Source organism: Coloeus monedula, assembly GCF_965178545.1.
Source record: "Coloeus monedula genome assembly, chromosome: 5".
In the NCBI taxonomy this organism is placed as follows: Eukaryota; Metazoa; Chordata; class Aves; order Passeriformes; family Corvidae; genus Coloeus; species Coloeus monedula.
Window position 1 is genome coordinate 4,727,548 of NC_138785.1, and position 17,913 is coordinate 4,745,460.

Here is a 17,913-nt window from a genome sequence, read left to right on the forward strand (position 1 = left end):
AAAATAGTCAGAACCACTGAAAAACACACTGTTTTCACTTTAGTTATTAAAATCTTTGCAGTCTTAACTTTTGAGGCTCTTGAGCTTATAGATGAAGCTGTGAGGTACAGCAGCTTCGCTTCTGTACTGTGCCACCTCTGCCTTGAACAGGGACAGTGATAAATCTCTTTTTAAACCAAGATATCTTCCTGGAATATTTTAGCTCATATTTATTTATCCTCCACACTTATCATTGTATTTTAGTGCCTGTGCAAATTCCCTGGTGCAATGGGCAGCCTCTGTCATGAAGGAGGTTAGTGTGTTGCATCCAGTAATGAAACCCCTGGGCTGGACCCTGCAGGAATACAGCAAAGTTACAGTAGATAGAATAGAGGTTCTTGGCAGGAATCCACCTTGCACAAGGTAAATGAGCGCTAGTGAAGCTGGAGGAGGTATTGTCCCCCTAATGTTTCTCATGCAAAGACAGAAGAATGTGAACAAAGTATACCTGGAAGAAATGGGGTTTCCCTCTGCCATGATTGTTGTGAGGAAGCCAGTTCTTGTTCAGCTCAGATAAAGAACCTTGTGTTTCTGGCCTCTGTTGGCACTGGTGCCCCTGAATTGGGGAGCATCAGCTGATTCCCTGCAATATCTGAGCTGTGTTTGCACATGGTGGAGAATTGAGGCATTCCAAACTTTTTTGACTGCTGTATGAATTCTTTAAAGTTTTGGAATTTGGTATCCAAACAAATACTGTCTGGGGAAAAAAGCTGCATGCCTGGTGCCAGCTTTTTATTTTAGGCCTAGCTGTCTTCAGTGGTGAAAGAGGAAAGTTTTGAAACAATTGTATTGTACAGTAAAGCTTGTGATTGGTTTTGAAAGAGCAATTTTAACAAATAGCATTACCCATAGTTTGGGTATGTATACAATAAATGTCTGCATCCCTTTAATTTTAAACTAAACTTGTTAGTGCTTGTGACTATCAAGAATCCTTTCTCACAATGTGTTTCTTCCTTTTTGTTTACAAACCCAAATAATGGGTAACTTTCCAGCCTGCATTATAATTAAGATAATTTGAAGTCAACAGAGACTTTCATTGACATCAGTGAAAGCAGGACTGGATACAAAACCGCTTTTCTTGAAGACATCATTTTAATGATATGCAGGAGGAACATAATCGTAACTAAAATTTATAAACAGTGAACCTATTATACATAAATATTATTGTAATGAAATGAAATCCAGTCTAGTTAGTTACTTCTAGGTCTATAATGCTTCCAACTTAAACTGTATTTGCTTTCCTGGTAGACATGATTGATTACAGATTTAAACTTGATTAACTTCCAGGAATGCACAGCAGAGAAATGTTGAGAAAAACAGAATGAAGGGAAGTGGGAAATTTACTGGGCATCAGGTGTGTGCTTGGTTTGGGCTTGTTTTTTTATTTTGTTTTATTGCCTTTTTTTTAAGGCAACATCAGCGTTAGCAGAATAAGAGAGCTCATGATGTTAGCGTTCTTCCTGTGTCACCCAGACAGTGCCAGGGCCAGCTGGAAGTGTGGGCTAATGCCCATATTTCATGAATGTGCATCTGGAATTAATTGCAAACAGATGGAAATGGGCGATGGATCATGACCTAGGTGCTCAGGGATTTGGAGATGGGCTTGGGGAAAGCCCTCTGGAAGAAAGCCTGTTGATTCCAAACTTGTCTCAAACTGGCTTCTTTCCTCCTTTTCTCTCCTTTCACTGTGTTGCATTTTTATGGGCCTACTTCATTAACTTTTGGAAGCTTCAATAATGAGAAATTTAGGCAAGTGGAAGAGGCTGCTTACACAGCCGTGAAGGATAATTAGGATGTGTCTGCAGCTGTCTACAGGCCATTTGTTTCAAAGTCACCTGCTGACAGCTGAGCACTGTTTCCTGTTTTCACAAAGCTCATCATCTTTTTAGGAGTGCTTGCTTGCAAGCTGGAGGCCACTTAAGGAGTACTTGGAGTTCTTTTATTTTTCTGTGCTCTCCTAATGCCTTCAAAACCAAATTACATGAACGGCATTTAATCAGTGAATTGATGGTTGGCAAAACATCATTCTGCCGTGGAGGTAACCATGAAGATAAATATTCTACCCAGACTGAATTTCCCAGACTTTGCCTAGGTTCCCTCTGGATATTTTCCTTCTGTGGTACTTGAATTTTGTGCTTGAGAAAACAGGGAAGATATGAAACAGTATAGTGGGTAATAGTTGATACAGGTGCGTACAGAATCCAACAGCATCTAATTGTAGGGTGCTGATGGAGGGAAGGGTTTGGGATCGTCTTCTTGCAGGGTTTTTGTGATCACATAGGCAGGAAAATTCCCTGCTATGGGGAATGTTTTTCTCTGAGCACTGAAGCGGCTTGTGTACTAGTGTGGTTTGGGTTTTGGTTTTTTTTAATGAGTAGCAAAACTATATAAGTGATAATGTAAAAGATTTGCATGCTATATATCTTAGACTTTAATAACATCCAAGCCTGTGGTGTCTGTAGTGGTCCAAATAACAGTCATTGAAGTTGTGCCATTACATGATAGAACATTCACAGAAGTAAATTTGGCCCAGTGTTTTAATATTGGACAAGCCTGCTTTTCCTGACTGGCATGCCAGTGTCCATTCTACTGGACAAAATGCCCCAGTGATGGAATTTTTGCACGAAATTTGATATCTGCGACCATCCTGCAGTTAGTGTCTTTCTGGTAATGCTATTGGAGTAGATTATTTGCATTTTTTATTTTTTCAGATGCTGTGGAAAACTTTAACTGGCCAAAGCCATATTTCACCCCAGCTCATGAGGGAGGGCAATAAAGGAGTGTGACAGTTAATTATGATTGCAGCAGCCAGATTGAAAAACTGGGCTTGGCAGGTGCTCCTTGCTGACAGGTTTCCCCTGCAAAGCCCTGACAGAAATGTCAGACTCAATAAAAATCCTTCAGGCTGTGCGAGAGAGGCGGCTCTCGCGTGGGAGTCTGCTGGCAGGGGGCTTCTGTATTTCAGGAACCTTTTAGCTCTGTAGTTCACGGAGAGGTGGAGAGTCCTGCCAGGAAGGTCTATTTCAACCTGTTCAAATTTTTTTGATACTGAGCATTTTGTCATGTCAATGAGTTTTACATTTGTTTTGATAGGAAATTATTTCCAGGGGTTTCAGTGAAAGGGTTATTTGAAATGATGCCACATCCACAAGTATTTTTAAAACCTATAAATTTTGAGTATGATTGCAATTCTTTTGTTAGGGGGGGAAAAATAATAAAGTCAGTTTTTATCCATATGTAAATCTTGCCTGATGGGATGTTTTGGAAGAGAAGGTGGGCTTGACTCCATTCTCACAAAACCTGCATTATAGATTTCAGCTATGTGGCGATTAATCCGTCTGCAGTAATTTATCCTGGATAGTTCTCCTGAGGTCTGCCTCTTCGACCTCACAGCTCTGCCTGAGGTAGGGTCAGTTGTGCAGGAGAGGGGTCCTCCCAGACTACTTCTGCTTTTGCAGCTTCACAGTGGCTGTGATTTTAACAGCTCTCAAAATGTTATTGTGTGAAGTTTTCCTGCATTTCCACGTCTACAGTTTAGCAGTGTCATTAAATTAAGGTCCTGATTCTGAAGCCAAGGTGTTCAGACAGTGCCACTGAAGTCAGTGGTGGGATGGAGAGTCACTGGTTCTCATTTATGAGATTTAAGTGGTGATGGAGACTTAAATATATTTTTCAGTGAAAATGATATCTGGTGTTGGAAAGCCAGTGAAGTGAGTATTTTTTCAGAAGTGTTCTAGATAGGTGATGCAAATGTATGTTTGCTTTAGCTCGCAGTGGTGATGCTTACCAAATTTCATCATTTTGGTGATACCGCAGTGACTGCATTCTCGGACTGTTTTTAGTTTTCAAATATTTAAAAAATCTGTTAGAAAAAGGATGGGGGAAAGAAAAGGAAGCTAAATAAGTAAAAATGTACAAAACAAGAATTAGCTGTCCAAGAAATGCCTATAGCAGGAAGGGTAACAGATTTAAATGTGATTTTGTACATCTGGTTATGTCTGGAAACAAAATCTTCTTGGCTGGAAGATCTGTATAAGCTAGTGAACTGTATGTACTCCTTGGTGCAGTGATAGGATGGATCTGTGGTTGCTTTTATATCCCCTGGAAGAAGTATGAGAGTGGTTTAAGGTGTCCAGGGGGAAATTTCAATGCCCACTGATACATGAATCCAGCTGGTTTGAACAGTCATTGGATAAAGCCGGAGGAGATAGAAATAAAAGCTGTGGAGAGTCCTCTCCTGCTGTATTGATTTTGGAGCTGGTGCTCTTGATCTCTCAGGTTTATCAGACAAAGGCAGAATTAATTCAAATTAATTGTGAGTCTTTTTTAAACTGTAGAATACATGATTTGTTCTGCCAAAATGTGTATTGGGAATACCTTTAGCAAACATAAAATACCAAGAGCAGGTTTGCCTTTCATACTCACCATGGATAGTCTTACCTGACAGCCTTCAGGAATCTTCTCTGAAGGTCAAGCTGAGTGCCTGTGCAGGAGTGCACTTGTGCTTTGTCTGAGACTGGTGGAACACTTGCAGGATTAGCTGGCATATCACATAGAGGAGGATTTCTGTCTCTAACTGATGTAATGACCTTCTCTACCTTTAAAAACTTCTTTGAGGATTGTAAATAAAGTGAGGTTGGCAAAAAATTAAAATAACGCATAGCCTAATGTATTTCATTAGGGCAACACAAGCAGTCACTTGAAATTCTCAGGCAGGCTCCTCTTTGCTCACACGTTTTTTTATGTTGAAGGTATTTCTGGTTGGGGCACGGCTCCTACGTGCACACACCCGTGCACACACATGGCCCTGCGTGGATTATGTGAGGGGCTTAGCTCTGGCTGCCTGGATTTGCAGGCAGCGTGTTGACAGGAAATTAGTTTGTACCAGGACGTGCCTTTGGAGGCCATTTCCAGGCAGTTGTGATGACATCAACGTGTGGAGGTCAGGTGGAGGCGGGGGGGGGGGGCCAAGGCAGCCCCTTGGCTGGAAGTTGGTTTTGGCAGTGCCTCCATGGGACTGGAGGGTTAATCACGGTTTGTTTCTCTGGCTGCTGTTTGCGTCAAAACTCTGGGCAGCCTTAATGAACGTTGCCTGTGTTAATTTGGAAGCCTTGCTGGGAAACCATGGGAAAATGGAAAATCGCATCCTTGCGTGTCACCCCTGGAATTAACAGCTCGGGCAGCACCGGAGCTCTCGCATCTCACCGTGGCTCTGAGGCAGCTCCGAGCAGCTGGGGAAGAGATCTCTCCCTGTGCCTGCCTGGGATTTTTATAGGGTGTCCTGTTAAGCCAAAAGCTAATTTAGTGTAGACTGTGCTAAAACGGTGCAGCGTGTGATAGCTTAGTGAACTGTGTAAATAAAAGCACTGACATTAGAAATCTATGGTGTCGTAGGACCCAGGCACCCTCCTCACTTTTGTTACTGATACTTTTCGCGTGCATGGACTTAAAATTATTTACTTCACTTTTAAGAGGTGGTAATAAAGCCCCTAATAACGTCGTGGAAGCCCTCATTGTTTGAGCTGTATTATACCATCTGTGATTGCCTAACTGCAGTTTTCTGATGATGCCCTAATTGCATGAGAGTCCTTGCAATGTGCATTCCCCTGTGGGGATTTTCTTTAGAATAAACACTTCTTTAATGTGTTGTGGGTTTTTTCTTTTTTTGCAGTCTGAAGCTTGTAAGAGAAATGTTTATGTTGGGGAAAGATGTAATATCCGTTCTAGCCACCTCTCTCTAAAACTAAGTATTTCTTTTTTTTTTTTTAAAGGAAACAGAGAAAAGTTTAGCATCTCCTTCAAAGTCTTCCAGCTTCAGATCATTTTATATAACATTAACATTTTAGTCCCAGTTTTACAATTATTTTTTACTTTGCTTAGCATTTTTTTGTGCTCAGTCTATTTGGTATAAAGTGGAGTAAAATTGAAACTCATGCAAGATGGGAGGCCTGGATCCCTATTGAGACTAGGTAATGTTACAAAGTTGCTTTTAATTTCCTTTAAGCTGTGTGTCCTTCCAAAAGCATATGCTATCCATGTCCAACACCTGAAGTGTTTTATCACACGTAGCCCTCTATAAGTCAGTGGGACTGTGACCCATGGGTATGTTGGAAATGCTCAGATACGGCTTGGGAATTTCCAGTGTGGCTGCAGAAACCCCAAAAGCTGACGAGCAGGTAACTCAAGTCCCTTCTCTAATATTTCTTGGCAACTTAAATATTTTACTCTCTTAGCCAACATTTATTATAGCTCCTTAAAGATGTTTTCCAGACTGGGTGTGATAAGTTAACTGTTTTGCACTGTAAAATTGCAGAACCAGTTGTAGGACAGGAAAGTTGGGGAATTTATTTGGAGGAGAGCTGTACAACAGTGATGGAGCCATTACTGTTGCTGTGGCTCTGGGACATCACTGTGGTCGCAGGCAGGCTGGTGGTGGGTGGCAGTGCTGCAGCAATATGTATGTATAATAACTGTACAACTCCATTTGTGCATTCTCTATCTGATGGAAGTAATTGGAGCACTTACATTTTAATATATTCAATATTTTTATGTTTGGAAACTAGCTTTGTCACGATGATTGTATTGCAGTTCTCTGTGTGTAGAGGTCCCTGTATACCTGTGTAAAAATTTAAGAGAACTTCTGGAAAAGAACTTTAAAAACTTGGAGATTAAAAAATTATTTTAATCTTCTGTAGATTTGGTCTTGTTTTGAGTATCAGACTTCTTTTTGCTTCTTACTTTATAGGGATCCAGAAGAACTGGAGAGATTAATTTTTTAAAATTGTATTGAAAAGAGCCTATTTAAGGGTACAGAAGTGAAACCTTCCCTTGTGCAGCAGAGCAGGGAATAGCCCTGGAAGAGCAGTCCCATTGATGAAAGATAATGGAGGATGCCATCCACAGGGGAAGGTTGTGTTGGAAACAGCGAGGTTTTGGTGTGTGCCAAGAGCAGGATTCCCAATTTCTGGCAAAGGAGGATAAAACTCACATTTTTGGTGTAATTTCCAGCAGCTGTCCCTAGCCTGCTTCAGTTTCCTTGCCCCTTCTCAGCAGAGGGAATACTTTATGCTTGTCTGCTTAGGTTTTCCACATATTGGTAACTTCAAAACTGGAGTTTTCAGTTTTTTCAGTGTTGGGTTTTTTTCCTGTAATCTGGACAATGAGCTGAGTTAAAGGACTGACAATGCTATTATGAGGCAGTTGGTCAACACTCAATTTATTCTCAAGTGATGGAGAGAACATAAAAATATAGAGCAACTCTGCAAAATGCAGCTGCCTAATTTTTTATATTGCATAGGGTGATGTAAGCTCTCACTTGGATGATGCTAAAAATGAAAGTAATAGTAAAGAAGCTGCAAGAATTCAGTTTTCTTAAAAATGTTTATTCCAGCTATCGACATTGTGCTAAGTTCTTTACAACCTCCATAGCAGGGCAAGAAGTAAAAAAACCCCTAAATCTCAGTTGCTTTGCTGCATACCAAGAAAACCTAGGGAGGCCAAATTCGCTGGTTTGGTTTTGCTCACTTCATATCGCTTATACTCTTTCAGAGATTGAAGGTAAAAATAAATATTGTGAAGAATTAAGGTAAAAAGATGCATCCCTGTAAATTGGAAAGAATATCATATCTTTTTCTTTCTCCAGTTTCTAGGAAGGGAAAACTAATGCTGTGACTTTTTTTTTTCCTGTAAATCAGCTCTTCAGGTGCTGGAAATGTAGCAGACCGTGTCTTGGCTCAGTTGCTGACGGAAATGGATGGGATAGAACAGCTGAAGGACGTGACAATTTTGGCAGCTACAAACAGACCGGACATGATAGACAAGGTACAAATAGATGCACTCTCTAGATCCTGTTCCTCTTGAAAAGACCAGATTTTGGTATAATTCCATCCTCTTTTACTCTCCAAACTGTTGTCTGTTCAATTTAATGATGTAGAAGTTTGAAAATGAAGACAAGGCAGAGGAGTGGTTCATGACCCTCACTCCCCCCCCCCCCCCCCTAAAGTATTATTAACAGAAAAGTTTTATGGTGGCCTTAAATATCTGTTTCCTAGAAGAAATAATCCTTAAGTCAAGCTCATTGAACTTGAACAGCAGCATTTCTGTCAAACTGCTGCTGTGGTTTTTGCTTCTGTTCTGTTTGTTTATGCGGGAGTTTGCTGGAGTTTGTTGGTTTCATTAGTTACTTCCTTTCAAGGATTAAATGTCTCAGCAATTCAGTTTCCAGCTGTAAACAGGGCAATTTCTCCTCAGATCCCACAGCAGCTCTGTGACAAGAACATCTCAAGTTTGTAAAATCTGTAGGGTTGTAACACTTACTGCAGAAAACCTCCAAACACAAACCCAACCCAGCAGCCCTCCAGAAAATCCATTTTACAGCTGTTTACCACTGCTGTGTCTTCTCACAGCTAAGTGCAGTAGACAGATCAGTCTGAAGTGATTTCCTTTAAGGTATGTTTTGTAGTGTTGGTAGGGTTATTCCACGGCTTTTTGCCTTCACAACATTAATTAATTTGATGACAGGTTAATGAATTTAGTTTTCATGATCTTTTTAGGGTTTCTCATAAGTTTCTTAATTCTCACATTTTAAGCTGTTTCTGGAATAGTCTTTTCTGTTTGTCTTGAAGCATTCAGGCATAAAATACGTATGAAATGTGTATGTTTAAGGTATGGTTTGTATGCACATGAAGTCTTGAGAGAAAACTTGCATTTTGGCTCCAGAACATGGCCTCTTCCCTTTTGAACTGGAGAAAGCCACACAGCTGAAGGAGACCTGACAAAGGCTTACTCAGAGCTTACTTGTACATTTATCTGTGAGCCTGCCATGACAAAGCAGAGCCAGCGAAGAGTTTTCAGTAGAAGTTAATAAAACTCATCAGTGAAAAGTGTGCTTGTGCAAAATTGAAACTTTCAAGATGTCACTTTTGTCAAATTGGTTTTGGGTTTTTTTGGTGACTGTTCTTTGGGGTCAGACTAAGCTGAATTTGAAAACATTCTGATTGAACAGCAGGGAAATTCTCTTCGGAGTCAGTTCAACATTGTATTATGTTGTCTCCTTTACCACCTGATGGGAATTGAGTTCTCTGTCATTCTCCCTTTTGTTGGATTTCTCCAGGGCACACAGTGAATGCTGCTTTCTCATATTTCAGGTTTTATTTGAAATACTGGCAATATTGGAACAGAACTACCTTGAGTTAAGGGTGCCACCCTGCAATATACAGAGAACTTTTGGATAGAACCTAAGTTACTATGTACTGTACCTACATCACTGATGCAAATCCAGACCTCTTAGCCTGGGACTGAAAGTTTTCATTTTGATATGATGTATAAAAATTCAGTGTCTTCTCTATATAAGAATTTTATAAGGGTGGTGGGCTTTTAAGAATGCACAACACAGTTTTGTCATCCAGACCAGACAGGCTGTACCTGGCCACCGTCTTCTCCTGGGTCTGTGCAATATTTGCAATGCAAGAGTTGTACTTTTTCCCTTCCCTGGAAGAAAGAAGATATGACACCAGAAAGCATTTCTACTTCACTTATGGGAAATCTTTCAGTGGGGGCTTTTAGTTTGCTCAGCGATTGGTGATCCCTTTGAGAAGGTATGGTTTTGTTAAATTAATATTTTATATGGAAATAGTTCTGTATGACAGTAAGTGAGTGTCCTGTTTTCATAGGTTTGTATGGTGACTATACAGTAATTTTTTAATGCATGAGCTTTACATATGGCATAAAAGTATAAGGCAGTCTCTGTTCTCTGCTTCCAAGGACTGGGAAAACGTCTGGGATACGTTGTGACTATTCTCTAGATTTTCAAAGCAAGAAATGCTTGGGGAATGTGTGTTTTCTAAGGTTTATATGCCTGCAGAATTGCTAACAATCCATCCAGCATCTTAATTTATGTGGCTCCTGCTTAACCGACAGTTATGTGATGATGAAACTCGTAATTTGCAAATAGCATGTGGGGATATCAAATGTAAGGGTATTCCCCAGAGCCTCGTGCAGACTTCATTATTCCTGCAAACACTACAGCACGTTGCTTTCGGATAGTGAATAGATTTGAGTCAGACTTTTTACAAAGTTATGTGTAATGGTAAACTTGTTTTGACTTGTCGCAGATGTCTATTAATAACTTATTTCTCTAAGATGATTGCATCGAAATATTATTGCAGCCTAAAGTTGTGTCTCATGTTTGTGTCTCAGCTACTTTGCATCTCATTCATATGATGCTGGAGAGACTTTGGAATAGTTTCTATTTTCTGTGAGAATACAAACCCAGTACGTCCTGTTTTCAGCCATGTATGGTACAGAAAGTGATTTCTCTTGGAAGGGAAATATTCTGGAACAAGATGTTCTGAACATTCTTTGAAAGTGATACAGAAACAAAACACTCTGAGTCAGTAATAATAGTAAAATCTTTCCTTCTTCATTCTATAAGCCGAATTGATGAGCAGTAACTGGAAAAACTGCCTTTTGGTTTTGGTGACTTACACACTCAGGAGTGATTTTTCATGCCTAAAGTATGTAGCAGTAACTTTATGGAGCTGCTTATGATTCAAAGCCTGTTTGTATTTTCCTATGCATCAGTTGTCCTAATGAGAGATCACTCATTTCCACATAAAATATTTTGAACCCTGTGTATAAATTGCTCAGCTTGAAATGAAATGTTCTGTCCAGACATACATGTGAACAAGTTTTCAGATGTGGTGTGACAGATTTCCATGGAAGAAAACCTAGACCAACTCATCAGGATTTGTGTGCCCTGTTTTTCATTTTCTCAGTGGAATCTGTTTTCCTGGTCTTTTAGTGCTTGGCTTACTTCTGGTGTGAGAAGGGTGAATTGCTATCATTACCTACCCATGCAGATATCTTTTTTTCCCTCTTAAGCAGCGTTTCAAACTCCATTAGCAAGGGTGCATTGGGGAAAAAGGGGGACTGTCAGATCCCCAGGGACTTGGATGAATGTTTTAGCACAGGTAGCAAGGTACACAGTTGCTTCGAAATTGGATGATTTTACCTCCTGCTGGGTCAAGTTTGAATGTCAAACACATTAGCTGTGATGTAAAACACGAGGCGCTGAGTGAAGGGATGGCCCGTGGTACAGGATGACATCCTGCTGCTCCTGACAGCTTCACTTCTCCTTATCTTGGGGTGCAGAAAAGACGTATCCTCAAATATGCTATTTGCATAAGAATGACAGGATGTGATAGGACAAATGAAGATTAATGGGAAGCTGTGCTGTCAGCATTGCCCATTGTCTCCAGATTGATGATGGTCTGGATTTTGTCTGCATTCATGGGTTTCAGTTTAAACTGGAAGCTGTCCTGGTACCAGAATACTGAAGAGCTGAACCTTTACAAATGCTTTGTTAGCACAGGAGGGCAGTGCTCGGCTCCTCATCTCCAAGCATCCTGCTTGTTGCTATAAAAACATGTATTTTGTATATTGTGCGGGTGCAGGGGATTTTTCCTGCCTCCTTTTGCATGTTTATTTTGGTTTTTAAAAACTTCCTGCTCCCTAGTCTTCCTCCTTACTTTTTCTTCTTCCATCACCTGCAAGTTTTGCTGCTCCTTACATAAGCTTTGTTGACTTCATTCTATTAACCACTGGCTTTAAATTCAGCTTATTTAGTTTAAGAGTCACATGGATAACACTGAGTTTTCTGTTCTGGTTGCATGAACAAAATAAAACAGAACTGCAGCTGATATTCTTCCTAGCAACTGCCAAGCATGAGGAAAGGGAATAAAACTCCCTTCCCCCATGGTTCAATTGGATTTGAAGGAGTTTTCTGGGCAGAGAAATCAAGCAGAGGTTTATCAAATTGATCTGCCCCTCAAATGTTGATTACTATGTAGTTATGGGACAATCTTAATTTAAAGGGGCTTGTTTTGATGAAAATAAAAAATGCGTGATAGAACCATTTGGCAGAATCAGCAAAGAAATTAAAATTTCTTGCCTGCAGCAAAAGTGAATAATCTTTCCTCTTTAAAAACATCAAAGTTCAGTCTTTCTGAAGGCTTGTGGAAGAAATTCAAATATTTAAGTTTGCAATTTTACAAGTTAAAAGGAATAGGAAAGAATCTTGCACATTTATTCATTATTGTCTAGAAATGTCTATGTGCTGTTACAAAGCAGGTGATGCAGTCAGATGCAGTGGCACAATCTTACCTCAGTACCACGTAACATATTCTTCTATTTACATATTTGCCTATTTGCGATTTCTGTTTTGGCCAAAGGTTATTCCTGTGTTACAGCTCTGACTTGGTAGGATTTCAGTTCTCCCAAATGTCGTATAGGAATGTAGAGTTAGAAGCCACATAATCCATCATGTGTCTTGCAGTGGTAGGGAATGAGCAGAGTAAGGAAAGGGGGATAAGGGTCTTGCTGCCATTTCTCAGCAGTGCAGATTTCATCCAGACTGGGAGGGCAGGGGACCCAAGACTGGGTGCTTTTTTAGAAGGAAATGGTGCAGAAACATTTAACTTTCCCACCTGTTGTATTCTTGTGATGCAGTATTTCAGAGTAGGAATCAAAGTATGGGAATGCAATCGCCACGGCTCTCCACACTGCCAAACAATTCATTGTTACTTTTTTACTTTAAATGCTGAAATGCCTCTCTGCTTGTGAAAGGACACTCCTCGTATTCTTGTAAAGCCCTGGGATTAAAAACAGAAAGTGAGAGTTTGTGGGTCTCCTTTTCAGTCAGCCAGCACCTAGAGCACTTACATCATCTTGCCCAGGTGCAAGTATGGCTCTTTGAAATAACAGAAGATGTGGGATTTCTTTTGAAGACAAGATTGTTCTGGAGCATATAATAAATTTTCAGAAAATGAAGCTTTAGGGAAAAATGATATCAAACTACATGACATGGAAAAGAGGATCTGATATTCTAAAATACTTCCACAATTTTGGCACCAACACATTTTCCATCAACCGGTTTTCTCTGGTATGTGTTTGAGTTTTTCCTCTTAATTTTCTTAAACCTACAACTCTGACTGGGGCAAAGAGGTGCTCTGGAAAGTTTCTCAGAGGTTCAACTTTGCCTTTATTAACATCAGATCTTTACTCTTTAGGGTGATTAGAAACTTACTATGTTTCTTTAAAAAAAACCAAAAAAGAAATAAGAGTAAAATGAAATTATTGAAAAGTTTTCACATGTTCTTTTCACCTGCCAGACTGAAATGGCTGAATGGGCACGGTTGATGAGCAGTGCTGTTTACTGGCTGAGACTTTCAAGCGGCTGAATTACATAGTGAATCCATGGTTTCTAAAGATCCTGAACACTCTTACTATGTAGAGATAGTTTTGGGGTTCTTATATATATATTCATATTTCTTTAAGACAAGAACTAGGTTTTAAGAGTCACCTGAATCTCCCTCTCTCCTTTCTCTTCTCCCCACCCCCCCGCCTCCCTCACAGATGAAAACTTTGTTTTCTCATGAGCACAGCAAATAAAATATTTCCAGGTGTGCAGAAGTGATTTTTGTTTTCAACTATTCGATTGTCAGAGTGTGGAGGGCTGAGTAGTAAATCATCCTTAAAGCTGCTATGGTTTTAAAAAACAAAATCTTAGTGGTGACAGCTGAAGAAGAGCACAGTGACTTTTTCACTCAAGATTTATTGCTTGCCTGAAAAGAAAGGTTGTTGGGAAAACTTGCTGGGCCGCATATTTTCTCCTTTAGCAGGTATACTATAGGGACAGGACAAGTTGGTTTTATTTTGTCTGTGAAAACATACATTTTAACAATGTATGTAAAAATACAATAGTTTTACTTCAAATAGAACAGAAAAGTCAATACACCTTCTCCTGTTGTTTATAGCGGAAAGCATTCCTTGTGTTGGCTCAGTTGTGTGTTTTAGCATCACTTATACTTTCATAAACTTCCCTGCAGCACATGCCAGAAAATTTACTTGAAGGGATCAATGTGTATTTATTTCATTTGGAAAGTACAGAGATGGAAAGGTAAAGGCCATGGGCCAAAATTTGTTCTTACTCAGACCTCCTGCCTGGAAGTCCCAGAGTCCAGCTAAGGTACACAGGGTGCTAGCAGGCCTCTGGACAAAGCAGGAGGTTGGAAAGGCTCTCAGTTTCATGTCTGTTGTGTAAATGTCATCCTGGTTCAATGAGTCTGTAACTGTGATACCAGGCATGGTTTTGGAGGTTTGTTGTTGTTTTTTGTTTTGTTACTTTTGTGTGTGGGGTTTTTTTAACAGTGACATGGAAATGATGCTGTATTTCTAAGATAACATGGGAACATCTAGGATTAAAATGAATAATGCCTCTAAAAATTAGGTGCATGTAAGCAGTACATGTAGATTGGGTGTAAATTCTTAAGTGTTGGGTTAGATCAAGTCTATTCTTCATGTAGGTTTAGTGACAAAGCAAGCAACTTTATCTATAGAAGTAACACTAATTTTATGACTAATTGTCATGTACCTGTACAGCAGCTTTTATCTGCAAAAACTTGTGGGTGTGCTTGTAAAGGTCTGGGTTTTCACTTCCTGCTTGAGTTATTTGAAAACAGTGTATGTGATGGTAACACCTTCCTTTTAAATCCTTTAAATTCACTCTTTTCACTTTGTGTCAGTGTTTGGGTTGTGCAGGGGATGGGTACAGCTGAGCATCTCCCCAGAGATGGGTGGCTTGGCTCTGTTCCCAGGGGAGCATCCTCAGGAGCTATCAGGGCTGTGGTGGCCTGTAACTGGGATAACTGGGATTTATGTCAGAGAAGCAAAGTGCAGCAAGGCATATTCTATAGTCAGTGTGCTGGATGGCATGAGTCTTAGTTATATTTAATTAGCTTCATTAGGGTAGTGGTAACAGTTAGAGGAGAGACATTCCAAACAGCCTTGGGTTTTAAATATTTGTGGGAGTGACGCTGGAAAGGATGTAAGTGTAATACTGAGAGCTGCAGAAGCTCAAGGAAGGGCTGCAGTTACGGTGCTTGGGCTGTAACCACGGACACATTTAGGGCTTGCTTTGCACTTGGTCTTCTGCCCAGCTTTCCTCTTTGTGGATGCAAAATGCACAGTGTTTGTCCAGCTTTCCGTGTATACTATATTAAAATAGCATTATAGAGGATATTGTGTTTGTTGAGCACTCATGGGTTAAGAACTGGCATGGGCAAGATTGTGTGTACAATCTTAGTTCATTCATCTTCTGTGTGTGCATCATAGTGCAGTCTTTATTTACATTAATTAAAGATGTGTGCATTGTGAGTGATTAATTAAATTGCATTCATTTAGAAAATTATTTTTGCAAGTCATTATGATTGCCTCTACTTTAATTACCTTAATACTCACATTTCCTTGCTTTTGCAGGCTCTGATTAACACTGTTTAAAATCAGATGAACCATCACTAGTTTCTGGGGGGAATAATCAGGTTACATAATTTTGTGTCATACTGAGATCTTCATGGTTATCAGCAGTACAGCACCCTCTGGGTCTGCCACAGAACTTGTTCACTTGAAATAGGTGATAAATTGACAACATTCAACTCCTTTGCTGGTTTTTTTTTTTTGTGGGGTCTACTGTGCAAGAATGGGACTTTTGTCTGTTACCCAGGATATTTTCTGACAACAAAAGAGTGCTTTTGCCCCAGTGTCCATACTCTTGGTTTTCAGTGTGTTCACTCTTCATATCAGGAGGCTTTTCTTTCTGGTGTCTTCTTTCTCCTCTGCTTGACTGTACTCAGACAACTCCAATAAGGGGAGAGGTTGCTTCCCTGCTGTCATTTTGGGAGCCTAGGTCCAGCATGGCCTGCAGACTCCTTCAGCCTTGGTAGGATCAGTCTTTGAGTGGGCAAAATTTGGAAAATGTATCTACAAAATGTCAAGAAGCCCCACAAAGCTTTTTCAAATTGAGATGTTTCAAGTCCTCCTAATGTGGTCAGGTCTCAAGACCTCTGTCCAAAGGTTAGGGTGAAAGAGTTTTATTTTTATTAATTTTTAAGAGCTGTAAATAAAGTGACGTATTTCTTGGTCTCCTTCTCATGCAATAGCTGAAATGTTTTGACTGGAGCATTACAAAACAAATCAGTCTAAGGCAGCCAGCCAGCTTGGAAAGGACAAGAAGGTCAAAGCTTGGAATAGTATAAGCTACTAAATGGATTATTTTATAATATGAAATGTTGAGTGACTACTATATTAACTGTTGATAGTTATCTCTCCCCTAATAGGGTACGGAACTGTTCCAGTAAAAAGGGAAGTTGTGGTGAAATGGAATGCCCAGGTTTGTACAGGTCACTGGTTTAGTGTCAGTCAGAACCAAGGGCAGCTTGGGAGGATGAGGTGGCCAGTGCACAGTGTCACTGTTTGGTTGCACACTTAAAGATTGTGACTTTTTCACTTTCATTTTAGGTTTAGGAAACCTCTGAACCTCAGAGCTTTATAATGAGCAAGCTGGAATACAGTCAAGCTCTTTACATCAGTAAAGGACTCCAAAGAGCTGCTGAGTTTAGGGATTAGCTGCTGTGCACTTGTTTCTCAGTAAGGATGTTAGTAATCTTTTACTCAAGGTTCTTTATGGGTATTAGATGCCATCATTAGTCCTTTCAGTTGGTTATAACCATTTCTTTGTGAAATTTCTGTGGGGAGAAGGAAAAATAGGAGATCTCAGGCAGAAATTCCAATCGCTGATTTTTAGAAAATTTTTACTGTGTTAGAGGAGATCCAACTTTAAATTCTATTTGCCCCATCAGTGATGAAAGCTGGATGTCTTGCACATGTGTTGTATGTATTTTTTAGGCATAAATGGAAATACCATTCATGTGCAGTACATCTAACACTGAAAGAGAATAGGTTCAGGAAAGACAGGTTCTTTCTGTAAGATCTTTGTTAAATTCTTGACATAAAGCTAAATGCGGTACTGTAATAATGAAGCATAAGAGGAAAGGGAGCAATCTGGAGGTGACTGATAATGTATCATTTCATAAGATGTGCAGAAGGATTGATGTGCACCGAAGTGCAAAGCTAGGGCTCTCTCCTTGTCCATGTGAGATGTTAACATCTCCTGTGAACAGTACAAACTTGGTAGATGGCTGCTTAGATTGCTGGATACCTCAGGCTTGGATTGGATATGCGTAATAACAAAACTTTGGGTTTTGTTTGAGGCTATGTGTGATTTGATGTATAGGTAACTGTAAAAGTTGTCTCAGACTCAGGAGAGTTTGTGATGCTTCTTGGGATAACCTAGAAAAACGTGGAAATGACAAGCTGATTGTGAGCAAAGGGTCTGGAAGTTAAGCAGGTATTTTGATTGAGTGGTGCCAGGCAGGACTCAGCAGTTCTGGAAATCTGAAGTGACTGCTTCTTTTTGGGGGTTATGTCTGTTAAATATTCTTATCTGGTTGAGGAATTTAATTAAAGAGGATGTAGTCACTTCTTCCTTTGCTTTAAGTGTTACGTGTATTCCCTCCATGGCAAATGAAGCTTTGTTCTACAGAGAAACATATACCAGTTATATGGGCTTTGAACACACTTTACAACAATACTCTGATTGCTGTCTACAGCATCTTCTTGAAGTACTGTTCCCATTTAGGTGCTGGAAAAGATCGTTTTGGAAACTGCCCTTTTTTTTTTTTTTAGTTGTTGATTGTGTGATATTGTTCTGTGCTAAATGAAAGGAGAGTCAGCTATTCCTAAACAGAAACTAGTTTATGTCTTTGATCATCCTTGCTGCCCTCCTCTGAACCTCTTCCAGCTCTATTATATCCTTTTGGAAAGAAGGGGACCAAGACTGCATGCAGCATCCAAGGTGTGGGTGCACCATGGGTGTTTGTGGGTGCATAATGATGTTTTCTGGTTTGATCTTTACTCTTTTATTAGAAGTTCTGAATTTTTAACACTAGAATTGCTTTTTTGACTGCTGCCAAGAACCAA

The 17,913-nt window shown here is 39.9% G+C and overlaps 1 protein-coding gene across 1 annotated transcript in view; it reads left to right on the top strand.

Annotated features, from left to right (window-relative positions):
- The window catches only part of AFG2A (AFG2 AAA ATPase homolog A), a gene marked incomplete at its 5' end in the record, with an annotated part of 163,604 nt that overhangs the window by 40,650 nt on the left and 105,041 nt on the right, over window positions 1–17,913 (top strand). Inside the window, one exon of the mRNA XM_082282222.1 lies at window positions 7,734–7,860. Coding sequence (XP_082138348.1) covers window positions 7,734–7,860 — 127 coding nt within the window. The remainder of the gene's footprint in view (window positions 1–7,733; window positions 7,861–17,913) is intronic.